This window comes from Harpia harpyja, chromosome 15 (genome assembly GCF_026419915.1).
Source record: "Harpia harpyja isolate bHarHar1 chromosome 15, bHarHar1 primary haplotype, whole genome shotgun sequence".
In the NCBI taxonomy this organism is placed as follows: Eukaryota; Metazoa; Chordata; class Aves; order Accipitriformes; family Accipitridae; genus Harpia; species Harpia harpyja.
Window position 1 is genome coordinate 26,687,592 of NC_068954.1, and position 26,563 is coordinate 26,714,154.

General features: G+C 46.9%; 1 protein-coding gene and 1 long non-coding RNA gene across 5 annotated transcripts in view; both read left to right on the forward strand.

Annotated features, from left to right (window-relative positions):
• The first annotated feature begins 2,902 nt into the window (after positions 1–2,902).
• On the forward strand, positions 2,903–4,458 carry LOC128152070 (uncharacterized). The gene is made up of 2 exons (XR_008238534.1): positions 2,903–3,247; positions 3,730–4,458. It is a non-coding gene; the product is annotated as an uncharacterized LOC128152070 (long non-coding RNA).
• Positions 4,459–12,795: 8,337 nt separating this feature from the next.
• Positions 12,796–26,563, forward strand: part of LRRC1 (leucine rich repeat containing 1) — a 105,410-nt gene continuing 91,642 nt past the window's right edge. For 2 of the 4 annotated variants that reach the window (XM_052809235.1, XM_052809236.1), the window contains exon 1: positions 12,797–13,355. In XM_052809235.1, the coding sequence (XP_052665195.1) occupies positions 13,197–13,355 (159 nt within the window). In that variant the 5' untranslated portion in view covers positions 12,797–13,196. Of the gene's footprint in view, positions 13,356–26,563 lie in introns of all 4 variants that reach the window. The other 2 variants (XM_052809237.1, XM_052809238.1) reach the window with 2 other exon arrangements.

The window sequence follows — 26,563 nt, forward strand, 5'->3', positions numbered from 1 at the left end:
CTCGTTCTTGCAGCTCTAATGGCATCATCCTCGTTGCCAAACATTCCTGTCTTCTGATTATGATTTGACATTGCTTGTCAGACACTCTCCAACAACTTATAAAAATCTGAGCTGGCAGAAAAATTGGCAAAGGGCTGTCTGTAGCCGCACGTGGATTTCATGTTTGTTCATGAAACGTGGAAAACATGTTCATGAAAATCTGCATTGTTGGTTTTTTTCGATCTGAAGTTTCAAGAAGAAAAATAATCTACTTCTCTTAGCTTTCTGCCTTTTAATTTCTCTAATTTAAGCTGCTGTTAAACCACGTTGTCTTTCCAACAAGGGGGCAGCTTGTGCTCTGTGAACACTTGTTTGAAATCGTGAAAGCAGGTTTTGCCAGAGGACAAACTCAGTAGAAAAATTGAGGCTAGACTTCTTTCTCTCATAAAGGAAACTCGCCTTCTGGTGTAAATGGGCATACTTACACTAGATACGTACATTTCATATACTGGCGTGATAGTTTCCTTCCTACCACGCTGGTGCATGAGGCATATCTCCAGAAGGAATCAGCCTCTGTAGCTGCTGAAGCCTCCTAAGGTGACTGGGACCAGGTATGCATTTATTTATCTACTTGCTAACATCTCTTTTCAGTGGTTCAGCATTGGATGAGGGCTTCAGAAAAAGAGATGAACATGTTATCTTTCCACGCACAGCTCTGCAGGACCAGTAGATCCTCATGGAAACTCGCTCACCCCCTGCACGTCCTGTCGTGCCCGCTGTGGAAGGGGAGGCATGCCCAGAGCTGCGCAGGTGGGCAGAAACCTGGGGTGCTCCTGATAGGACTCCTGAGTCCTGGGATTTGCTCCCAGCTCAGTAACCCTGCTGGTTTCTGGCTTCTGAAACAAACCTAACATTAGGTGAGCCGGGAGAAAGATTCGGAAGATGAAGGACAGAGACAAAACCACCACGGCAGATCTGGATGACACGATGCTTGTCACAACGTTGTTATCTTAACCCCAAGTACGCGCCGATGTTTCTGTAACAGGGAAAGTAGCAGAGTGTGGTAGGAGCAGACTGCTGTGCAGACACAGTGAGGAGCTAAGAGCAGCTTCAGAAGAGGACATGTGTTGCAGGAGTCCTCCCATCCCGGAGGTGCTGGCAGCCGAGGAGCTGGCCATGGTTGACTGGAAATGAGCTCTCTCCACTCCTGGTGAGAGACTAACCAGGCTGGGGGAGAAAATTAAATATCATGTCCCTGCCCTAGAAACTGTGATACTACTGTGAAATTTGCTCGCCTTAGGCTAACGACGCTGATGGTGCATCTAAATTATCGTCTCAGAAAATTCGGCTTCTAAACTGCTTATGAACTGGTGACAGCCTGCGGTCTGCTCAGCCTTCGCCCTCTTGCAGGAGAAAACTTATTGATCCTTTTCTGTCATTCTGAAGGGTGTTGTGGGCCACGCTAACAGTGGTGGCATATACGGATGAAGAAGAAATGGGGTTGGAGTCTAACATCTATGTTCTGAGGTCGGACACTGCCACTTTTCCCTCTGGCACTCATGGTCATCCCTGGAGAGCTGAAGCCCACTGTGATTTTGGGGGGATCTACCTGCTCTTTCTTCTTGTGGCTTTTGAAGAGCTCTTTGGAAAATGTGGGACGCTGCTTTTAGTCATTCCAAAACTGGAGATTTGACTCGGAGTGCTGAAAAGAGATTAAAGGTTTTGCAAGCAGCAAACCTTAGTTTTACAGCAAACACAGAGGATTTTGCTTCCTCAGTACAAAAGCCCAGATGCAGCTCAAATTAAAATCAATAATTGATCTACATCCATTTACAGATACAACTACATTCACGTAGGCTGGGAAACCTTATCCCTGTGTGCACATTTTCCTTTTAAGCAGCTTGTACTCGGGCTGCCTGCAAATATATCTGCTCATCAAGCACGCAACACTTGGTCCTTTCTAGGAATGAGCTGGGGCCATTTTTTTTCTGCTGGATGCCAAGAAGAGGACTGACAAGACAGATGGAAGCTGCTGAACTGTTACACAGCTCGTTAGAGAAGCGCAGAGCCCTTTAAAGCTCAGGGTGCAGCCAGGATTTATCTATTGAGAAATGGCAGCAGTCCCCAAACTACGTAGCTTGCATGGGCAACAACTCTGCCTTGAAATAAGCAGCGCGGATGCAGCCCCGTAAGGCTGAACTCAAAATAAACCTTTTCTTTTTTTTTTTTTTTTTTTGCTGATATGCTATAATATGGGACGAGGCTCAGCAAACATACTGTGACTCTCCTCTGTTCAGTGCTCCGTGTCCCAGATCACGGACTGCAGCTACGCCAGGCTACGGGTCACGTGCCTTTATTCCCTATATAGAGAAAAATTCCTGCTATGTTAACGACAGATCTACAGGAATTTCGTTTTTGCTTCAGCTGGTTAATGAACCGATGTCTTGCTCTGATGGGTCCTTGCAGGGAGCACATTGCAAGGGCTTCCCTGCTCCCAGCACTGGGCTGGTGGGATGGCTCCGCAGGGGAGGGTTTCCAGTGAGCTGGGGTGCGTCCCGGCTGCAGGACCCTGCAGGGACCCCCTGCGGGCAAGGGCCCTGGGACGTGCCCCAGGATGTCACCGGCTGCTGGAAACCCAATTCTGGGGGGTGGCAGCCCCCACTGCCACCAGCAGACTCGGGTTGTCCCCTTCCCCGGGAAGGAATTGCTGGCGTCTGCCTTGGGGTCCAGCTCTCGAGGGCACTTTGGGGTCTGTGCCTCTGGGGACTGCCCCCTCCTTCTCTGCCCCCCTCCCTCTCGCTCCCCCGCTGCTGCTGCCCCCCACGGCCCCTGTCCTTTGCGTCCCCCCCCGGGTCGTGCCCAGCCCTCGGTAGAGGCAGCCCCCTTCTCCCTCCGCCCCAGCTCGGACAGGCAGGTCCCCAGCACCCCCAGGCCTCCTGCTGCTCTCGGGGGGCACGTGGGCAGCCCAGGCAGCGTGACGCTGAGCTGACCGAGTCCACGGAGGATTTGGGGGATTTTTACTTGCTAAATATTAGGCTTGTTAAGTGCACATGCTGCTGAGCCGATGTGAACTGATTTTTATTTTTTTCAGAGGAATCTTGGACAAGTTTCACAGCTGTGGCAGCAAAAGGCACACTGGTGATGGGAGGCTGAGCTCTCCACTCAGCGGCCTTTTCTGGTAAAAGAACTCTTTTTTTTTCCAAAGCAAATAATCGCAGCAGCAAAATTACTGCGCATCTCTTCAAGGTGCAGCATAGCGTATTTTCTGGTAAGTGTGTTCTTAGAACCAGCTGATCGTTTTAGCTGAAACTTTCTTAAAAATACCTGAGTCTAAGTCAGACATGTAAGGTAGAAAACATTATCCTGACAGTTGGAGTCTGGGGAAGTGGCAAGCAAGTAGAAACTAGATCTTACAAAAGGAAGTACCGGGCCAGCTAACGATGGAGGTTATCAGCTCTTCCCATCACTCCTGATGACGGAAGGAGAAAATGTGCCCTTCTGCTTCCTAGGGAGGTTTCCAAATGTAAAGAAAGAGACTTTGTTTTTGGTTGGGGGGGGATTTCAGCTGAGGAAGATTTGCGGGGAAGCAGAGAAAGATAGGAAACCTGCAGTAGCTGGGCATTGTGTGCAAGAGGAGAAGCTGCCCATTCGGTGTTTACAGTGTGTCTTCAGGAGCTAAAAAGGGCAAGATGCTTTTATTTTTGGCTTCATTTATAGCTATTGTGTCCTCTCAACTTCCCTTCTTTTCAGCTTGCAGCCCCAAGATTAATTCAGAATATAGCATCGAGCTTCCCACCTTCCAGAAATTAAATGTCATGATCTCATATAAGTCCTGTAGGACATGGACGGGGAGGAAGAGGGAGACAAAAGAATCGAGGAAAAACCGCACCATCCAGCCAGATCTGCATTAGGCCCCACATCTGTATCCTGGGATCAGGTTTCTGCTGAGATTTCGCTCGAGGGCAGCTTGTCCTTCCTGCTGGGAAGAGACCGTTTGCCACAGTATGAGCGTGGCTGTGTTGGGAAAGTTTGGGGAAAAGCGATAACTAGGAAAGGGGACCCCGGGTGGGCTCCATTTCTTTGGGGGAGCCCATGTCCCAGCAGCATTTCCACCAGGCAACAACCCCATCTGTAGGGCTCCTAAACCTGAAAGCACTGCCGTATCTGAACGGCCTAAACCAAGTGAGCCCATGACAAGGAGTGGGATTTCAGGCAGTCGAGAAGTCAAGCCTGTGCCACGAGCTGAGAGAGCCCAGCGCCGTGTGCAGCAAGGCAGTATGGATGTGTAGGCTGCAAAATTACAAGCTGCTTATTGCCAAATATGTGGCTGCAACGAGCACACTGAAGCAGACTGGGTTTCCCTTTCACCCTCGTCTGGCCTCCTGTTAGTCTATGCCTCTGCAGGGTGTCTGGATGAAGCGCTAAAAAGTGGAAATAGAGATACAGAATGAAAAACTTGAATAAAACATCCAGGCTCAAGATCTGTGTTTGCATGCTGGCTGAAGAAATAGTAGGCATTTCGTAATGAAAGCTGAGCAGTATCCATGGTGGGGGATGATGTTTCCATGTAAGGATTCCCACCAATGGGCAAGACCAGATATATATTGCACCACTGGTGTCAGCTGGAAGAAGCCTATTTTTTGGGTTCGTGTCCAGCAGAATTGACCAGATTCTTTTCTGGCCCACACATTTTCAAGTGTTTGCAGTCATCTCAGATCTTCACATAATCAAATTAATCTCAATACTTTCTTAAAATACAAAACAGTTTTAACTGAGCACATTGGTACCTGGGAAAACCTCTTTTCTCATAAAAAGACCAAGGACAGGATAGGATAGGATAGGATAGGATAGGATAGGATAGGATAGGATAGTTTAGTTGGAAGGGACCTACAACAATCGTCTAGTCCAACTGCTGGGCTGGTAGAAGTTCCTTGCAGTGGGGAGTTCGCTAAAGGCACGCCAGGGTCACACTCCAGCCCATTTTGCTTTCCATTTACTCCTTCTGTTGGCCTGCAGAGCTTCTGAGGTGCCTGCATGAACTTCCCAGTTCACCATAGTGTCTGTTTGCCAAGTGTTTACTTGACCTAAATTCTTTTGAAAAACCATCATTTGTGACAACTGTAGTGCAGAACTGGGTAGCTGATTAATAAATGCCGTGACCTGGACACACAAGCTCTGCCATTTTGTTATCAACAGTATAGGCAGTTATTTTTCTATTTTATTTCTTTTTTAACGTTAGCTGTTTTCTTAAACTGTGGGGTTTTTTAACTAGAAGATTGAGCTGTTTCATATATGTCCTAAATTGCTAGTTTACCTTTCAGTCCCTAGCATAACATCTCTTCAGAAGGGTATTTAATTCTGAAGACAATTGTGCTTCTCACTGAGTGGTTACATCATATCTGGTAACTCACTGGATTCAGATATCTGCTTTCAACACCAATTGTTACTATGACACAATTAAAGGCAGAAAAAATATTTTACCTGGTGCAACTGCTTACTACAATTTTTCCATTGGCATTCTGAATAGATTGCAGTTATATTTCCTTCATCCTGAATCTGATTCCTTAAATAAGCAACTTTCACAGTCTATCAGTTCCTCTTGCTCTAAAGAGAAACGTCAGAAATGTCCTCATTCTTTTTTCCTGAAGATCAGCAACATTTTTCTAACATGGTAGTTCATAATTTGAAGAAAAAAATCTTCTATGGTAAAAGTCATTGAAGTACAACTGTCTAATTACATGCATTATATGAGCTAAATAACTATTATAGGAAATTAGGGAAAGTAGACTCAACATTAAACTTGCATTTATGAAGACCAACGTGGAATTGAATGTGTGTGTAATTGTAGATAAGACCCCATTTGACTACTCTAAGGGCATTAAACTTCCCTTCCAGCTAAGATGAGAGGAAGAAGGAAATTTGGAACCACATGCCAAAAAAAAAAGTTTTGAAAAAATTACAAGCCAGTCAAAATATTTTTCATTGTTGTCAAATTTACGTTAGCCCTAGTGCTAGCTGCTTCTACCTCCCATTGGTAAAACGTTCTGCAGGGTCCATCAATCAGTACGTGAAATGATGGGCCGTGAGGATGCTCCTGATACGAGTTCTTCACACGCGGAGTGATGCTCCTCATTGCTGCCCTTGCACTGGCGCAACCCTGCACCAGCCCAGCTTCCCCAACAGAGCCGGCGTCTCCTCCCACCCCGCGATGTTGAATGCAACCTGGCTCGGAGCCCACTGGAAGCTGGGGGTCTCTCATCATTCAGAGGATAAAGATGATGAAATGGCATGAAATGAAGGCGTGGCTTAATGCCTACCAAAATCTCCAGGCTGGGCTGACAGGCAGGGTGATCTACCTCGTGCTGGTATCTGCCTTTTCATTTCATGCCAAATCCAGCAGCGTCGTTGTCTCTGTTGGCCATGGGAAACAGAGCACCAAACTACAGGCAGTCAAGTGATATTTAGCTACATCATGATGTTGATGCGACAAAATAAACCCGGACCTGAGTTTGTGTCTCTACTTGTTCTCTTCACGGTGGTTGGAGAAGCAAAATTTGCTGCGAGAGGTTGTATCTGGTTGTATTGGAACAGCTGAAAATAGCGAAAACCTGAAAAAAACGGTTGGGGCTCAGAATCTATCCATCAGCTGTGACAGACAGCCCAGCAATTGGGAGGGGAAAAAAAAAAAAGAAGGGAAAAACCCCATCCCATCCCAGACACCAGAATGTCTCTTCTCCTTACCTGCCAGAAACCATCGCTTTGTTCTTCTGGCCAAAGAAGATGAGGGGTGTCAGCCCTTGAAAGTTGGTGTGAAATAAGGAACCATCGGACACAATGCAACCACATATTACTGGCCACTCCTTACAAACCAAACTGAAGTAAATAGGATTAAATCAGAGTAATACCTCATGTGATTACAGCTCATTGTGTTCAAATAAAAGCTGACGTTATCGTGAGTGATTTGTTTGGGGGTGGGGGTGGGGAGGAGAATAGATGCTACAGCTTTTGCTCACAGTGATTGCTATTTATAACACTGTAAAACCACAGTGAATGTGTTAAATGCACTGCCATGAGCAAGTGCCGCTTAAGCTTGGTATCATGGCTATAATAATTCATTGCAATGCTTAGATATGCCTTTATACTAATAATACATTAATATTATTCTGTATCAGTTCTTTCAGACATATAAAAACTTTGTAGATGTGGCACTTGTGATGATGTAACCATAATTTGTAACTGTATGTGCAGCTCTGTAAATCAATATGGGAACACTTTATAGTCACATCGACCTGCTGCTTTTACAACCCCCTTCTAAACAATTTAAATGGAAACTGAAGAGTAAATGTGACTGGAGTCCTCAGCCAGCAAAACTGAGAAAAGAGAAGTATGTCAGTGCTAATTAACTCCAGCACCCTGCCAGGCCGGGCTCTCAGCAGCTCTGCAGGCTGTAGCACAGTTACTGCGGGTTCAGTAGTATTCCCGTCTAATTTGTTCAGAGGGTGGGCAACTACTATTCCAGCAGTGATTGAGTGCTGGTTAGATTATTATCCCCCAAACTGGTCCTATTGTCTGTAGTACTTGGATCTTTCTCTCTTCATACTCTTCTTGTTTTGCCCTGGCTTCTCTGTGCTCTGTAACTGCATCTCTTTCTCCCTAATGAGGCTCAGGAAATCTGCCTGGGGGAGGGAAGAAGTCCCGAACGCAGAAGAGGCTACAGGAACTTGGCCCACTTTATTCTTACTATTATTTATTATATTTTCCTAGTGTTAATTTAAGTGGGTTTTGAACTATGAGCTTTATGAACTACTTAAACTATGCTGATGCAAAATCTATTTCCATCCATTCTCTTTTTTTTCTCTCTACCCCACAACGTACATTACTGTTAAGTTCTGATTATTTTGAATATTACTGCTTGCTTTGTAGCAGCACTAGCCTCCTCTGCGCTCACCCAAATCCATGTTTATCCTTGCTTTAGGGCTTTTTATAAGAATCTCAACTGAAAACTTGGTGGCGTTTGCTTGAATTGCCTTTTGACAAGCCAGAAAGCAATTCTGTCTGAGCTGTGCCGAGGAGGGAGAGCTGCAGTGTGACCTTGCTCTTGCTTCTTTCAAACAATAACTTCCAGGAATACTCCTGAGATCAGCCCAGCCTTATCTGTATTTTACATTTCATTGTCTGAATTCCTTAAAAGTCACATAAACCCCATTTTTTGTTCGGGAGCACACAGGATGGTACCTAGAAAGAGAAATTGAGATTTTCAGCACTGAAGTTCTTGGCTACGTATCCAGACCAGACTGGTAGTGATTGAAGGATAGCTGCTTGTTTGATAGACTATAAGACATTAATTTTTCGGTCACGACCTGTCTCCCAAATTTCAACTATGATGTGACTGTATGTGTAACTGGTACCCCTGCTGTCACTCCCAACAGAGCCCTGGAAGCACTGACCTGTTCAGCAGGGCAAACCCTTGCACGCAACACATCCCCGCTGGCAATCTCGTGCAGGAGAGCTTGCTCTTCTCCTGCTGTGTATGTGCTGCGAATAACTGGGGGTGCAACCTTTGTTTACAGGCACCTTAACGCTGTTTAACGGGGGCAGCAGTGACTGGCGCAAAACCTGATGGGGGTTGCCTGATCACAGTGCGAATGGCAGAAAGAAACGTGAACTGTGGTATTGTGGTGAGAGCAGACTTCATCTGTTCCCCTCCAAAGCAGAGTTGGTAGAAGTCTGACCTTGTCCACCCGAGGCTGAAGAAAGTGGCCTGCCAGGAAAGAAGCACGAAGCTGCTCCCCATGCTCATTCATTGCTCTCGCAGGAGAGGTAGTGGCATTACCTGTCTTACAGATTTCATACAGCTCAAAGGCTCCTGGCATTACTGGGAGAGTATTAAAAATAATATTAAGTTGTCCCAAGTAACTAAAATTCAGCCAACCCACATACAAAAGTACTAAAATACTTTTAGAAGTACTAAAAAGGAAAAAAAAAGTAGAAATGGAAAGATTTAAATAACAAAGCTCAAAAAAAAAAAAAAAAAAGGTAAACCAGACCGAATAGTTATCAAATGGCAGTTTGGAGCCAGGTAATCCCCTGCAGAACTGGGAGAGCAACAGACCTTATTTCCTTCTGCCCGTGAGCCACACCTTGCCTTGCCATGGCAATGTGTAACACAGCAGGACTGCTGCTGTCAGGGAGGGCGATACTTCTGCCCCTGGGGGACACAATTGCCCCAGGTAAAAAGGTTGCCAGGTATGTGTTAGTACGAACCCTGGCAATTTGCTGTCCTCCTCTGCTTGCTCTCAGCTTCTCCTGTGTGCCTGGTTACAGCTTCTAATGTATCACAATTCTCTTTTCCCACCCCTTTTCAGAGACCTCTCCCAGCAAAATTTGCCCCGACATGAGGTCACTCTTTGGGCCACACAGGATACAAAACTGGTCTCTTCTTGGTTTAGGGAAGGGTTTTTTATTGCTGCTATTTCTTAGTGCAGCAGAGCAATAGAGACTAGTAACTCATTACACTGACCCAAGCTGAACAGGTTTACTTGCTCAGGATGATGCTTTGTGCTGTGAGAATACTATTTCCTCAACAAAGGCGCTGGTTTGTCTTTTGGCCTCCTTGATGCCTGTTTCCATACCATAGCCTCAGGCTGTATCTTCAGGTGTGCAGTGGACCAGGGCCACTAGCACTGATTCAATGATGTCCTAAGCTCCCAAGGATTTTATCATAGACCCTATGACAGCAGCTGTCCATCTCAGAGAAGGGGAAGAGGCTCTTTGCCCTTATATTGTCAGCTTGTGAAGGCAGATCTCATAAATAAGCATTAAGCTTTCTTGCCATCACTCTGTCCCTTGGACTCCCTGACACTCATGAGAAGCATGCAAATAGTTCGCCTCATCCTTCATTAAAGTACACAGACTCACCCGATAGTCACGGTCACCCTCCTGTTACTGTCTAGACTTGTCACAGTGAGACCTAGTCATGAGACACGTGACAGCATCTGCAGAAGTGACACCTCATGCCAAACTTTGTGTCCGTGTCATGCAAGAAAGGCTCAAACTGTTCACAAGCCTCCAAGACAGATCAGTGTGCTGGGATCTTTGCGAAGCCCTCTGTCCGGAGGGTGTGCTCGGCATTTCTCCCGAAGAGCACGGAAGACGGTGGGACGGCGAGCCCCACAAGCTGGCATGAAATCCCTCCCGCATAGGCCACCGTTGGAGCTCTTGCCTGGTGTCAGACTCAGCTGTGGGATAACGTGTATGCTTCCAGCCGAGCAGAAGGTGCACAGGGGGTCCTGAAGTGCCACTCACAAGCCTGTTCTTAAGAGCTGGAGCTCAGGAGTCAACCTGTTCATCCTTCTGTTTGGCTATTAAGCAAGCCACGCTGTTCTTCAATTTCAAATGCTTTGATGTCACCCCATCCCTACGATGTAGTCCCATATAGGACTGCACGCCCTATGTATACTGGGGGCAGTCAGCTGCAGCCCTCCCTCGTTCACATGCCCTGCTGCACGGCTCCCCTGCAGTCCCGCTTCTCCAGAGGGTTCCCTAGGAATAAAGGCACCGAGGAGCTGTAACGGTCACTGAATTTAGGCAAGGCGATCTTGGCAGCAGATCTTGGTTGGTCTCTGCCGAGGGCACCGTGTTCCCTGCGTCTGGTTCAAGACCTCCCGTGTCAGAGCTTGGGTCGGAGCTGCCAGGAGAAGCTCGATGTGCTGAACCTGGCCCCTCGGCTCGCCCTCAGGGACGACCAGCGTCACCAGCAACTGGAAGAAGTGCATCGGCTGGCCCCTGGCTGGGACCCATGGAGTGTGATGGAGATGGTCCTCCTCACCTCCACCTCTGTGATCTGCTGGCCAGCCTCCTGGATCCCTTGGCTTTGCCAAGCTCTGTGACGACGCGCAACACCTTTGTTTGATTTTCTCCTGTCTTGTAGTTATCTGATCTCCTGTCCCAGGGTGGGGAAGGCCTGAGAGCGCTGGTGCCTGCCCGCCCCGCTTCCAAGCACACGTGAACATATTTATGAACACTCCCTCCATGGGCACGGCAGGAGCTGAGGAAGCCTTTGCCTCAAAATATTGTAGATATATTGAAAAAACTAATCTCTAAGCCCTGCTCAGAATACCATTACGTAACGATCTTTCAAGTGCAGGATGAAAGAGATCAATCGCAGCTTGCTTTTTGCATGTGCTATAAACGATTTGTACGCTTGTAGAGGATGAAAATTATGTTAGAAACCCGGTCATGGCATGGTCAGAAGTCAGATCGTTTCCTGTGGCTGTCTAAAAAACCACTTCAGTTCAGTTGTTACCAGCTCAGCAATATTTACAGTTCTTTCCCCACGCCTGTGGGGAAAGCAGATTTCTTTACTTACTTCATTTAGACACGTTGGGAGGTTCCATGTAGTTTTTTTGTAATTACTGGATATATCGATTGGAGAAAGAAACTGTTGGTTCTGACCGATTTTTTTACAGTACTTACAAGAAAATGGTGACATTTTAGAGTTTCTTGTTTTGTAGGGCAGCAAAGAGTAACAGTACACAAGCTCCTAAAACGTCCTTTTTAAAGCCAAAAAATAGGCAGATCACTGCAATTCCCAGCGAAATTAAACAAGCGTAGCTTGCAAGATTTATCAGCAGATTTAAGAAAAACCCAACAATAAATACGTTGCAACTTTATGAAGTTAAGTATGGTCAGTACCGTGCAGGGATTGAAGAACGGAGGTGACTACGATAAACTTCCCCCTCTCCCCTATTCCTGCACCTGCACCCAGTTACAATTATGCAAAAAATCAGCAATATTCCAAGAGCAGCTCTGACGTTAAGTGCCCGTTTCCAGAAGTATTTTGTGTCGCCGTGTAGATTACAAAATTGCCCTTATGCGGCCGGAGAGCCTCCGAGACTGTGCTCGGTCGTCGGAGCGCAGCGCGTCGCCCCACTCGCAGAGGAACGAGGAGCGGGGGGCTGCTGGAGCCCGGAGCGGGCAGACACCCGCAGGGCTGCCGGTGTATTCTCCTTCGCTAATCCTTCTGACCTTGCAGTCAGCTCTTGTGAAAGTAGATTTAAAACCCCTCGTTTCAGAGAGCCCTGAGGACAGTACATGGATTTTTTTTTTTTTTAATGCCACAGCAACGTACTCTGAGAGGAAAAACATCAGCAGCGGCCGTCGTACCTGAAGAGCGGTCCTCGCGTGCCGTTCCGTCCCCTCCCAGACCGCCTTGTGTTCCCGCAGCCGGGGGGAAGGCGCTCGCCTCAGGTGAGGGACGGCGGCTCCCCCCCGCGCGGCCGAAGCGGGCGGCCCGAACCGCCCCGCCGCAGCCCCGCTCCTTTCAAACCGCGTTACGCTCGGCCGGCCGAAAGCACACCCCGCACCGCCGCCCGCAGCGACGGCGAATCCGGCCCCCGGCGCGGGGGGAGGCTGCCCGGCAGCTGCGGGGGGGGGGGGGGGGAGGCGGCGCGGCGGGTGCTGCGCCCCGGGACCCCCGAGCCCCCCGCCTCCCCCCCGCCAGCCGCCGGGCAGGGCTTCACACTTCCAGCCGGGGGAAGCTCCGTGCCGGCGCGGCTTTCTCCTCGGCAGAAAGTTGTGCGGCCGCCCGCCCCCGCCTGCCCCGGGGCGAGGCGGCACCGGGGGGCGGGGGGGGGGTTGTGTGTGTGAGTGTGTGTGTGTGTGCGGGCGGGCGGCTGGCCGGCCTCCTCCCCGGGCAGGCCGGCGGGCCGGGGCGGGGCGGCAGGGCCCGGCCCCGCTGATGTCAGCCGGGATGGGGGAGGAGGGGGGAGGAGGGGAGGGGAGGGGAGGGGAGCGGGGGGAGAGGCCGCCCGTGTTCCGGGTCAGGCGCGGGAATGCGCGGCGGCCGCCAGGAGCAGGAGCAGCAGCGCTGCGCCCGGCGCCCCGCCATGCCCCTGCGGGGAGGGCAGCGGCCCGCCGAGGAGCAGTAGGGGGGCGACCCCCGCCCCGCACGCCTCCGCCTCCCGCTCCCGCTCCGGCTCCCGCCCATTGTTCTCCCGGGGCCGCCGCGCTCGCCCGGGGCCGCTTCCCGCCGCCGGCGGCGGCGCGCTGGATGCGGGTTGCCGCCGCCGCCGGCTCGCCGGGACCCGCGCTGCCGCGGCGGCGGAGGGGGCAGCGGCTCCTGCGGCCGGCGGGGAGGAGGGGGCGGCGGTGAGCGGCGGCCCCGCCCGCCCCGCGGCCCCCAGCGGCCCGGCTCCCCGCCCTTGCCCGGCGGGGCGATGTTCCACTGCATCCCCCTGTGGCGGTGCAACCGCCATGTGGAGTCCATCGACAAGCGGCACTGCTCGCTGGCCGCCGTGCCCGAGGAGATCTACCGCTACAGCCGCAGCCTGGAGGAGCTCCTGCTGGACGCCAACCAGCTCCGCGAGCTGCCCAAGGTGAGCGGGGAGCGGCAGCGGGGGGCCGGGGCCGCCGCCCCCCCCGCCCCGGGGCCGGGGCCGGTCCGGTCCGGTCCCAGGCCCGCCCGCGGCGGGGGCCGCAGGTGAGCCGCCCCGGCAGGTGCCCGCCGACCTCCCCGGCCCGGCGCCGGCGGGATGAGGCGCCGCCGCGGCCGCCCCGAGGCGGCGGTGAGGGGCTCCGGGGCGCGGGGCGGGCGGCTGGGGCCGTCGGCCTGTGGGGGCAACCCCCGGAGTTACTGAAAGGAGGAGCCGGGGGCTGGGGTTAGCCTGGAGCGGCTCACGGTAGTCTGCCGGCAGATCGCGAGCAAAACCTGGAGATGCGCGTCCTGCGGGAGGGAGAGCACTGTTCGGGGGGCAGAGGGGTTGGGGCCGGAGTCACAGGATGTGAATATGTGTTGTGATTAACGTTCACGTCATCGGAATTACGAGACCTTGGAGGGCGTTAAACCCTCCCCCTTTTTTCCCCTTTCAGCAGATACTATCTGCTCTGTACATGGGAAAAAACCAAAGCCCTCTAGCAGGCAGCGGCGTTCCCAGTTCTGCCTTCCACTCCTGGAAACTTCGTCATGCAAAACACGACAGGCGAATAAGCTCGCTCTTTTTCTCGGTGTAAGTCCCACACAGTTGCCAGTGTTTTGCCTCTTGCATGAAACAGGTGGCCAGATTTTTGGGCATAATACTTTTTTGGTAGTATTGCCAAAGGTGAATTTGCTTTCAGTTCAACATGGTTTTGAGGCACTGAGGTGGTGGTACCCGCCAGCGTGACTCGCCAGCTGGCACTTGGTGATTTTGCTCGAGGAACTCCATCAGAGTGATTGCAGCGAGGCACTGTTCGGCTCCACAGATATGGAGCGAGTGGGAGGTGTGCTCGACTTTTGACTTGGTGAACCAAGGGCATTTTTCAAACTTTGGATGCTTCAGAAGCCTTTGTGAGTTGTGGTTGGTAGAGTCTGACACTGGAGGGGAAGCGTTATCTGGAAGCTGCACCTTAAAAGTGTGCGAACTCTTACTAACTTGGAATCCGAGACACTGAACTCAGTAGCCAGAGAAATTTTCAAAGGCATCTTTGTTTCTACCTGAATCAAAATTGGTCCTTTCATACCAAAACTTAAACAGTCTTTTCATAAATTGTTTTTTCCACGCTGGGTAGTAAGAGTAATCATGGCGGAGAAGTTTTCCTATAGACAGTAGTAAAGATGTTCAGCTGAGATGCCATATTAAATTCGGCTTTTTCTTTTGAAAATCCTAGGCACAGGTTTGCATCTTGTTGTGACTGAGCCCTTTATCCTTCTGAAGTAGAGCAAAACTGGTTTACATAGCCTCCGTGTGGGTGCTATTTTTACTTCCAGCAGTTTCTGCTGGCTTTGTGCACAGACTAGACTCAGGAGTCCCTTTCTTTTTGTACTAGACTTTTCTTCTTAAGGTTGGCTTTCAGGCTTGTACACTTACTTTTGCAGAGGTATTGAATGTGCTTGTGACTGAAATCCCATTGAGACCTGGATCTCTCTGTTTTTTTAAAAAAATAATAAATCCCCCCCCAACTGGTTGCTGTGTGCAAATGTAAGTGATGATGTTTGTTGTTCACGGTATTATATGGTATTTATTTCTGTAAGTAGAATGCAGCTATTCATTGTTTCTCCTCTTCCTTGAATTGTAATGTATGAAATAGCCTTTTTTGTCCTGTGATGGCTAAAAAGACTGTTTCTTCCCATTACTTACATGTAAGTACAGATTAAGTCCCATACATGTAAAAAATAGCTGAGGGGGTAAAAAAGAAACAACCAAACAACGCAGGCTCCTTGGCATTGCAGTGGAATCAAGCAAAAGTTGAAGTTAGAAAGAAGATTTTTTTATGTGCACGGATCAGATTACAGGAGTGCCTAAATATACTGTAGGAATATGTTTGTGGATTTTTAGCTGGACTGGGAGGAATCCGATGAAATACGACTGCGGAGACATAGTTGTAGTATCTGTCCCGAGTACTTTGTGCCTTGTCAGCAATGCAGGAAGGCATTTTTATTAGGGCTTCCTGGACAGGCCTACGAACTTTCCTCGTCAGTTCCTTATTAATGTTTTCTGATAAATGGGATGTAGTCCCATCCTCTTAGATACGTGTTGACTCTGTAGGAGTTTCGGGTACAAAAATGCAGCTGCAATCCTGTATGTGAAAGTAATCTATTGAGGCTGGAAACAGATGGGAGGAGCCTCGTTTAGCATTTCTACCAGCAAATAGTTTTAAAAGTTCTGATATAGGAATCTGGTTCAAGAGAATAGTGGAAGATCTGTCTATGGAAACTAGCTACAGGGTACACTGCTGATTCCCCTTTCTACTAAAAGGGTAGTGTTGATGCAAAGTACAGATACAGAATTGGAAATAAGTGCAAAAAGCAGGGGTACACCATACCTCTTGCAGAGAAAACCCGAGGGAAATCATTAGGGTGTATAACTAACAAACTGTTAGGTCAGCATAGATCTTAGTGGTCGTTATGCCCTTAATCTATTGTAATGCATTATATTAGTCTTACCTTACCTCAGTTAGGTTTCCTCTCGATATGCATTAAGGCCGTAACACAAAATCAAATTGATTTTGGGCTCAGTTCAGGCCTAAGCAAGTCAGCACACTTGTTTAACGCTCAGTGGCTGGTTACTTAGATGTTTTCCCATACTTGATGAAGTCCTGAAGTTCACAGTGATCTGTGCTCATTCCCGGTGAATCATCTGTGGGCTGTGCTGATGCCACGATATATCCCGTAACACCGATAAGGTATTCGTGTCACTGAGATGGTTGTGATTCTCCTTAGGAAATTGCTGCTGTAAAGGCTCACCTTGAAATAGTGAAGAAGAATTGCCCTGTAGACTCTTGACTTGTAGCAGAAGTTGCCGTAGTTGGATGGACGAGAAAAACCCCAACTCTGCTGCCCTGCTCTTCATTCTAGACACCGGTAATTCAGACGTCGTCTTCCCAGTGTGGGCTGGCGCGGTCTGAAACGGCTATTACGGCAGGCAGGAGGTCTTGTAATACTTCTCTGAAACCAAGTAGATATCGGTGAGTTCTTTTCCCAGCTTTGCCATGCAGCAGGTCTGATATGCAGTGATGATGGCTTTATCGCTAGACATTTGCTTTCCTTCCACTTGCACAATTTTTTTCATCCCTTCAAATGTGAAGCTTTCTGAGGCAGATAAATATCGGCAAGTGGCACGTTGGAATACATGGACTTGTTGCGTTTCTCTCTAGTTGATGGGGCAACTTGTGTTGGATGCACACGCTTCCCCCCTTCTTCCCTGTTTCTCCCTGCCCCTGTTTCTATTAAGTAGCAATGAAGGGTGTACTTTGGTTGGTTTGCTCCAATACACTTGTAAAAGAATACACTCTAATACACCCTAAAAGCTCCTAAGACTGTAAAAGTAGTCTTAGGCTTTGTTTAATCTGCAGTCTTTGTTAGCATACTTAAAACCTCTATTTATTCTAGAGGACAGTAGAGCATGGCATATGTTAGGGTGTTTCCGAAAAAACCCCAACGGAACAAACACACACAAAAACCCCCTCAAAAGACAGAAGACAACTTAAAGAATTGCTGTAGCGTCTCAATGGGAAAGGACTAGCAGAAAGACAGTAATATTTCTGCGTTGTACATTACAAGAGTCATCGGAGGTATGCTGAGGAGAGGAGAAACAAGAAATACACTTGAATTGTTTTGAAAGAGTTACTTTGTTGGTTTTATTTTTGTTGTGTTGGCTGACCAGAATGTGTGGTAGAATTCTTCACCCCTTTTTAAGGAGAGAGGAGTAGGAAGGGTTCATCTGGAGAACATCTGAAAAGAAGTGTCCAAGAAGCAGAGGGAGATGTCTTTGCCCCCATTATTTCCACTCCTCCCCTTGTTTGCTCCCTTGCGCGTTAATGCATATGTAGACCAGAAAAAGAATTCAGTTTCTCTGACCCCCTTTTCTCTACAAATACCTTTTTTTCCTAAGCTATACCTGTCAGCCTTTCAGGAGTGCAAGTTAATAATTTATATTTGTACAGTAAGTCACAAATTTTTGATACCATTTTGCTACTGCACAGGGATCCTTTTGGTTTCCCATGTCAGTACACTGATTCTTTCCCTGGGTCTCCTTAACTGCTCTACTGGATCCCTCGATTCCTTCTTCCCTCCCTTCCCCAGCTATGTGATGGGGTACTTGTGCTTATGTCGGCAGCGACCTTTCTCTGTCGTTACCACTGGTGTATCGGACTCCTTGCCCTGCGTGTTCATACTTTCCCATCCTCCCCCGTCCTTGATGTCCCAGGATCTTGCATACTTCCTCCGACCTAAACAGCTCTGCCTGCCTTGTGTTTCTGATTCTTTGCTTCCTCTCTTGGCCTTTCTGTGCTGGATTCTCGGCTGCCCTTGCAAACATTTTTTTTTTCTTTTCTTTGCACTCTGCTCTTTCCCCTTCCTTTCTGCTGCCTCCCAGATTCCCTGTTCTGCTCTTGCCCTTCCTGCAGGATGAGCCAGCCTGGTGGGATGTGCTGGAGGAGCAGGCTGTGTACTATTAAGCTGCTGGTGGTTTTCCACAATGTTGAAGTCTCTCTAGCCTTTCTTGGCAGATGTGGCTGTTTTCCCACAGAACAGCAATTTCTAGCTGTCAGCATGCTTCTCACCACTTCTGCTTTACAAGACAAATTAAAGAGCTGCACCCTTTGGTCTCAAAAGGAAGGGCTTTGTATAGGGCCAGTGGTAGAGTGTGGCTCTTAACTTGCTTAAATAATTCCTTCTCCTCTGTTGGATCCTACGTGCCTTCTGTTGAATATTTAGTGTATCTGATTTGGTAGGAAAAAAACATGGTATATGGTCACCGGTGCGCATAGAGTGACTTAAAAATGTAGTTTGTGTTTTTTTTTCTAAAGCTGGACCATTTTTATTTTCCTTAGGAGTGGAAACTTGAAGGCTTTTTCAACTCAGGCTGTAATGTGTATTGTATCATTTGCTACACATCAAAACCTATACTTCACCAAAGAGTAGGCTTTCTGGCAAATTGCTTTCATAGAAGAAAATAACACATTCTGCATGATGCATTTCAATAGCTCCTGTAACGAAAAGCATCAGATAAAAATAAAATGCTTTCAATTCTATAGATCAGTCTGTAGTTGATGAAATGTTGTCTCCTGCTCCCATACATTAGAATTTAAGGGCCAATACATCCTGTCAACTTAATTTCTCTGTGCATGGAATTTGCAGTACAAAACTGGATCTCTGCATATTTTTTTTCACAGGTAGAAAAATAGAAATATCTTACGAACCTTTGAATGCAGTATTGTATTTTGGCTTTTATATTAAATCACTAGCATTCTTTGCATTGGTGGGTGGTGGAAATAGCTTATAACTCTTGTTGTGCTGCTGTTTTGTCTTGCTGCTGCGTAGTTGTTTTACTCAAAGGATAAAGACCACTTTCCCGTGAGACTTTTGCAGATGTTGTTTATGTGAAAACTCCAATTGCAAAAAAATTAATTCAGAATTTTATGTGTGCACTTAGTTTAGCTTAAGAGCCTGCTGAACTCTTTCTTCTTTTGATGATTTTTGTGCAGTGTTTGTAAACCTAATCTGATGCAACTCTGAATCATTTCACTTCTCTGTTTGAGCTTACAGATTGTATCTGTCATCTGTAATTTTTCTTCTTGGTTTTACATGCTAAAGCTTCTCTGTAGAGTTACTTGATTGATGCGAGACCCCTTCCCCAAGAGACCTGGTTAAACTCTGGCCTCCTCATGTGCCCCAGTTTCTGTGTTAGAGAAGCCGATAGTGTGCTGCTGCTTGGCATTTGGCTTAGACAGTGCCTGTACCTCTCTATTATGTGTGGTGTTGAAATCGAGGGTGCTGTTATCATAGCAAAATCTTGTGAAATCTCCCTAGAGAAAAAGTCCCTCTGTTCTTCCCATACCACACCTCTTTCTCAGGAAAAAAAACCTTTTAGACTAAATTTCACTGTTCTACCATAGTTTCTCCCATTATGCAACCATAAGCCTGAAAGACGCTTGCTTGGTCAATGGCCAGTAATCTGCTGTGGAAAGAGTTGATATCATACTATACCCCTCTTCAAATTTGTGCTTATGGGTTGTAACCATCCCTTCTTAAGACGTAAACATCTAGAAGCTTTATTTCCTTTTTTCAAAAAGGAAAGGAGTTGCCCTCCATGCAAGAGAGCAGCAGGGATATGTGAAGCTTTGCCTTGGGATGGATGATGGGCCAGCTGAGAGCAGGCTGGGGTTAGTGGGTGACACTGGTTTGGGTGTCTGCTCTAGACTGCCTGATGAGGAAGAAGTAGTAGATGATACCTTCTCCAGATAACTGGAAGAAGCGTCCCGTTCGCAGGCCCAGGTCCTCATGGGGGTCTTGAACCACCCTGCCATCTGCTGGAAGGACAACACAGCGGGACATAATCAATCCAGGAGTTTTCTGGAGTGCATCGACGACTGCCTAATACAGGTGATGAAGGAGTCAGTGGACAGAGGCGCTCTGTTCGACCTCATAAACAAGAAAGGAGAGGTTGAGATAGGAAGGTCAGGGTTGCAGTGGCTGTAGTGACCGTGAGATGGTGGAGTTCAGGATCCTGAGAGGAGGGAACAGGGCAAAAAGCAGCACCACAACCCTGGACTTCAGGGAACAGACTTTGGCAGTTCAGGGATCTTCTTGGAGGTGGTTGATAAGAAAGATGTTTATGCTGCCAATCAGAGGGACGTTGACAGGCTGGAGAAATGGGCAGAGAGGAATCTCATGAAGTTCAGTAAAGAGAAATACAAAGCCCTGCATGCACCTGGGGAGGAATAACCCCATTCTCCAGTACAGGCTGGGGACCAACCATCTGGAAAGCAGCTTTTCAGAAGAAGGCCCTGGGTGACCTAGTGTACAAGTTGACTGTGAGCCAGCAATACTCCCTCATGGCAAAGGTGGCTAACCGTATCCTAGGCTGTGTTAGGACAAGCATCGCCAGCAGGTAATCCTTCTCCTCTGGCCAGCATTGGGGGAAACAGACCTGGAGTGCTGTGTTCAGTGCTGGGCTTCCCAGAAGGAGAGAGTCATGGGCGTACTGGACCAGGTCCTGCAAAGGGCCACGAAGACTATTAAGGGCTTGGATCATCTGTCATGAGAAGAGGCTGAAAGAGCTGGGGTAGTTTAGCCTTGAGAAGAAAAAGGCTCACAGGATCTTACTGGTATATATAAATACCTGATGAGAGGGTATAAAGAAGACAGAGCAAAACTCTTCTCGGGGTGCCCCATGACATTATAAGAGGCAATGGGTACAGATTTAAACACAGGAAATTTTGTCTGAAATAAGAAAACTTTTTTTTGTTGTGAGGGTGGTCAAACGCTGGCACAGGTTGCCCAGAGAGGTTGTGGAGTCTCCATCTTTGGAGATGCTCAAAACCTGACTGGACACGGTCCTGGGTGACCTGCTCTAGGTGACCCTTGCTTTGAGCAGGGGGTTTGGATGGGCTAGATGATCTCCAGAGGTCCCTTCTAACCTCAAGTGTTCTATGATTCTGTAGAGGGCATATCAAGGATTTTACCTGTCTTTAGCTTCGATGTTTTTAATGATGCAGATAGAATTGTCATGTTTTACTTTTAACATTGATGGTGTCGTGGTGGTTTTGCACATCTTGCTGTAAATCCTTGAAGAAATACCACTATGCGATTTGAACAAGCATGTACTTCCAGTTAGTATCAGAGAGAGAACTATGCCACCGTGTGAAACTGAGGTAGACTGTATGCACACAGTAAAGGTAGTTTTACTGAAAGTTTAAGAATTTTATTTTCAGTATGACGAATGCTATGTAAAATATTTTCTAAGAACACCTGCAACTTTACAACTTCACTGTCTTGAGAATACTTACCTTTTGTAAAAACCTCTTGTGAGCACAGTCAATTAGTACTAGTGTGCAATGCATGCTTGAATTATTAAAATAAATATGGTTTGTAGAGAAGCAACATTGGATCCTTATATTAACATCCCTCTAAACACAGAACACTGTATTGAAGGCTCCAAATAAGTTTATTACCAGATAAATATCTCTGTTTTTTCTGCTAGCTTCCAGATTCTTCTGTTGTATTGCTTAAGACTTGAAGAAAATACTATGCCTTTTGACATCAAATTTGAAAGACTACAGTTTGATGGGAGCAGAGGGAGAACTTAGTCTGGTGTCCCCCTACAAAGTCTGACTTCCCTCTTAGTGTCCCTGAGATTGTTCAGAAGATTTTGAAGTCTGCTTGATATAAAATATTTTCTAATGGCAGTTCTTTTGTAGTAACAGATGAGTTCTGCTGATTTTTGACCTCAGTTGGAAGAAAGTAATTAGGTGGTTAGGTTTCAGTGCTTTTAACTTTTTTTTTCCTGTAAGGGGTGTATTGTTGTAGTAAATGGGTAGCATCTCCTTCTTTGTGTGATGTACACAGATAAGGTTTGTGGGCAGAGATTATAAATCTGTAGCCCTAAAATAAATTTTATGATTATACGTAGAATTATTTTTCTAATTATATCAGTTGGTCGAAAAAAAGATGTTACCTCCTGCCAACAATCTTGTATACTGGAAAAATGCATGCTACAAATTCATTAGTGAGATTAAATGTGTGGTGGTTTAGTGTTCCCTGCCCCCCCAAATGGCAAATGCATTTGATTGCAATTAATCCATATTTCGTTGTAGCAGATGTTTTCTGGCCTCTCAAAGGCAGAGATAGTCCCTCCCACCGCTGTACTCTTAACGGGTATGGCATCAAGTGCTCTTTAACCTTTGTTGCCTCTGCTTAATCGACAGAAAAGAGAAAGTAAATCCTTGCCTGCCAGTAAATGGTATAAGGCAACTTGTTCAACGCATCACTCAGTGGAGCAGTGTTTTGATTCAGTGCTGCAGTGGGTCGGTTTTTGAGAGTGGATAGTCCCTCGTTCATTTTTGAAAATGGATCATAACAACTGAGACTGGGACCTGCAATTGGCCCATCGTTGACTGTAGTTCAGAAAGTGGCAGGTGCTTTGAATAGGGGCCAGAAACGTAGTGGGTAGGTGTTGAATGCCAGCTTCAGTGAGGTATCGGTTATCACTTTTGCTCTGTCTCCTGTAGACCCTTCCCCCACAACCCTTCTGCCTGGCTGATCCTTCGTATCGGGCTTTAAAGCATCCATTGGAGGGGGAGATAGCAGTGGCAACATCTGGTTCTGTTTAGGGTACGTGCCCATGAACTGTGATCTTTCATTAATACTTTCTCTTGTCGTGACATCTAGTAATTTTATTAATGTTTTGTATGGATTCCTGCTTGAGTGTGTCCCTGTGCCGTTGGCCGTTGATATTCACGATGACCACGTTGGTGCTAGGATGCTGCAAGACCAAAGTACAGCTTCAACATACGCTACAAATGTGGTTTGGGCATGTGAAACAATCTTTCACCATGCCAAAAATCTGTACCAGTTCTGGTTTTGCCATGAAACATGTGAAGACAGAATTGGAGACCTCAGCTGTGCGGAGCAGTTGTCCATTTGCCGGCTTGCCACCTAGCAAGCAGGCAGAGGTCTGCATACCGTGGTCCATCACCAGCTGCTGCTGCATCTCCTCATGGCTTGAGAGGAAATCCATTAGCTGCTTGCAGTAACACTTTGATCCAGAGCCATCAACTGCATGATGACTCTGCTGTGCTGCACTGTGAATTAGTCCCTGCCCTCAGAAATCATTTCAGTATCTCATTTAGTACTTTATTTGAAAAATAAAGTGTGTTTGGCCCAAAGGATCACGTGGGATCTGTATTTGTGAAACCTTGTTGCCCTCACCAGCTGTCCCTGCTCCCAGGTGAAAGCAGGTGGAGTGACTTGAGGGATCTTGACGTTGATAGCAGGTTTTGTGGGAGATGCCAAGCTGATAATGCCCGTGCTAGACTTCACTGGAGTCTGCTGGGAGCTCATTACATACTTCATGAATCTGGGGTAGGATCCAGGTTCCTTAGCATTTCATTGTGCAACTGGTTAGGATGCGCTTCTAGGGGAAGGGGTCCGTTTGCTGTGCTCTTGCTGGTTTTCCTCAGTGCTCCCGCTCGTGCTGCTGGTGGGAGTCTCTGGGATGGATTTTAAGATGGCGATGTACAGGATTGCATCCTAGTAAGAGTTTTTTGCTTGCAAGTTAGTTGTGGCTTTTGGCTGGGGGTGCCTTGAGGCTTGAGTGGCGGGCAGGGTGCGTGACAGCTCGCTGTGAGTGTAAGCGTGGCTGTGGTTCTTGTCAGCTCCAGGCTGGTGTGTCCGCTGGCTGACTTTGGAGTAGAAGCAATATCTGAAATCCCTCCGGTTGGTTAGCGTAGGGTGTCCATCGAGGGTCCCGTCCTCTTGGAACCCTTAGCACTGAGCGTCCCCTGGGGATGGTCTTTCAAAGACTTGACTATTGATGACTTCTACAAAAGTGGGGCAGGGGAGGAATGAGGAAAAGCTCGCCCTTCCCTCTTCACCTTTGCCCTTCTGACAGACAGGGAACATGTTTGTATGTATGCCTGCACCAGAGCCTGGTTATTAAGCACATCCCCAGGAGGCCGAACACTTGAATTCAGTGCTGCTTCTGCCTTACGTGATTTAATCCTTGTTCTCCTCGCAGTGTCCTGACCGCCACGCAGCGTGTTCACCTAAAGAAAGGTTGGTCTTCCCCTGCTCCCCTGCTGAAGCTGTGCAACGGTGCAGGCAAACAAATAACTTCTAGGGGCCGAAAGCCAAGTGATCGGGGACCTTGTCGGGGAGCTGGAGAGTGTTGCATCAGCCATGCTGCGAGGTTATTTCATGGGTTTGATGCCTCATCTCTTTCACTGCTTTGCTTACCAAAATCAAACTGCAGCTTCTGCTTGTGTTTGCCTGGAGAAAGACCTTTTCCTGAGGTCTTTCTGAGGCAGTATAAAAAGGGTAGGGGAAGGATTGATTGCAATTTCCCTTATCTGGTGACTGAAGGACACATAACTGGTGAATGGAAATGGGCAAATAAAGTGAAGGCTTCTCCCACTGATTTTTGTTTACAATGTAGGAGAAGAAAATGGAGCCTGAAGTAAGAGTTGAAGCAGGAATGCAATTAGGAGCTAGACTGTATTTAAGTTACTGTGTGTTGCTTTTTAATTCTAAAGTGCAGATATCCTTTATCTGGTCAGCTCTAGGTTTGGAAAATGGGTGAAATAAATACAGATGCTGTTCAAGAAACAGGACCTGGTAATGTACTTTATCTTGGTAGTTTCCTTAATTCCTGTTTGAATATAATACTGTAATTTCCTGAAGAAGCCTTAAAAACTGAGGCAGCATGCGTATGTTGAAGATCTGTATTGGTGTCTAAGGGAGACTTGACATAAGAGCAAGTACTCACAAATTTTTAAGCTTGTCATCAACAGCTCAAGTGCTTGCACCAAAAGAAAAAAAAAAAAAAATCTCTTTCTGTCCTGTGTGAATATAGACCTGAAACTGGAGTTAATTTGCAGGTTTTTTCCTCCCTCTCCCTTTTGTTCTAATTTCAGCTGCTCATGCTGGCCCATCTCAAAAATTAGGCAGTGGATTTCATTAAAGTCTCTAATTTAATTCTCTTTGCTGCTAGTAGTGGCCTTTTTATGGAAACATTTTGCTTAACACAGTAAGCATTTAGTCATGCTACCTATGCCAAATGGGTTTGGAGTGTGACATGTCTCTAGCACCGGAAAGGCTCTAGCAGTGAGATGTTGCTCCTCCCCTTGAACACCGTTAGCTGCAAGTAGGTCTTTGTGCCCTTCGTGCCGTGTTTTTTATTTCAATTGCCTCTTGTTTTCACCTATTTCCATTTTTTTTTCCATCAGGAAAGGTGCTGAAGCATTCATGCAGGATTCTTGGGCATGAATGTTTTTTGTTGCAGGACTGAACAATTGAAGGAAAGCCAGCGATGTGTTGTTTTGGCCACTTCTGCAGGAGAAAATCTTGAGTTTTATCAATCCTACTAGTTTGGCTTAATTCTGTTAACGTGTATTTCTAGAGTCAAGAGTGCCAGCTGTAGTGGTATTCTTTAAAAAGAAAAGTATTAAAAATGAGGACTGTGGCATCACACTATACTTTTCAGTGAGTCATGCATGCACTTATCTCTTACTTTTTTTTTCTTCCGTTGGCTGACATTGACCCAATTTTGTCAGAATGAAGTTTTTAAAAAAATATGTGGCCGGGTGGAAGAGAGAGACTTGGTTAGTTTTCCAGTGCAAGAAGGGCTCTATTCAAGATGTGTGTTCTTAGAAAATCCATATAAGAGAAACCACTATAAATTCTTTGATAGCAGGAAAAGCTTCAATTGAAGGTTGGGCATTGCCACTACATAGAAAGCTGTAGGCTTCTTTAGTGCTGATGCGCATGGAATTATTTGTCTCATTGAAGCGCTATTAATTAGGCTGGCTAAACTAAGCAGCATTAAAAGTGTTGCCAAGATACTCGTAGAGACGTCGGGTCTGCAATCAAAACCTGCTATTACAGCGTGCTGGGTGGATGTGCTGCTCTGGCCAACAACCCCACTGCACTTTGGTTTGTGTTAGAGCTTTTCAAATAGAGGCTGAACTGTGTCTGATCTATTGAATTAGGAACATGTTTCTGGTTGGCATATATTTAAGAAATTACATATATTTATATACATGTGTATAGATATATATTTACATTTGTTGAACTCTATTCAGTAAGCTCTTAGTTCTCTTTCTTCCCTGTGGTCTTTTTGACAGGTGAGACAAATATGGCAAAAAGGAGGTGCTTGCCTCTCCAGTAGTGCTTTAGAGTACTAATGATGTGCCTTGGATAAAGGAAGAATAGTTACTGAAATGGGAGTAGGATGTACTAAACATGCAAGAGTGATTGAGTTCTGTAGTTTAAATGAAAAAAACAAACAAGAAGTTCAAAGAAATGCCGTTCACATAACTGCAGTTTCTGATTTTATCTAGGAAATGGTGTCATTCATTAAAAATTGTTATGCAAACTAGAAATAAAGCTCCCAGTTCATTTTTTCTTTTAAGTAGTCAGTTAAAGAAACAGGAATGCCTTTAGATATTGTGTTAATTTTGTTTGTTGCACATATGTGCTCTGCATGTTTAATAAATATATACAACACTGACACGTGGTGTGGTGAGGGCCCTCAAACCTTCTTAAGGATGCCCAGCCCTTAATAGCTTTTTGATGACCATTCTTGTCTTTTAACCATGTTCCTCCTGT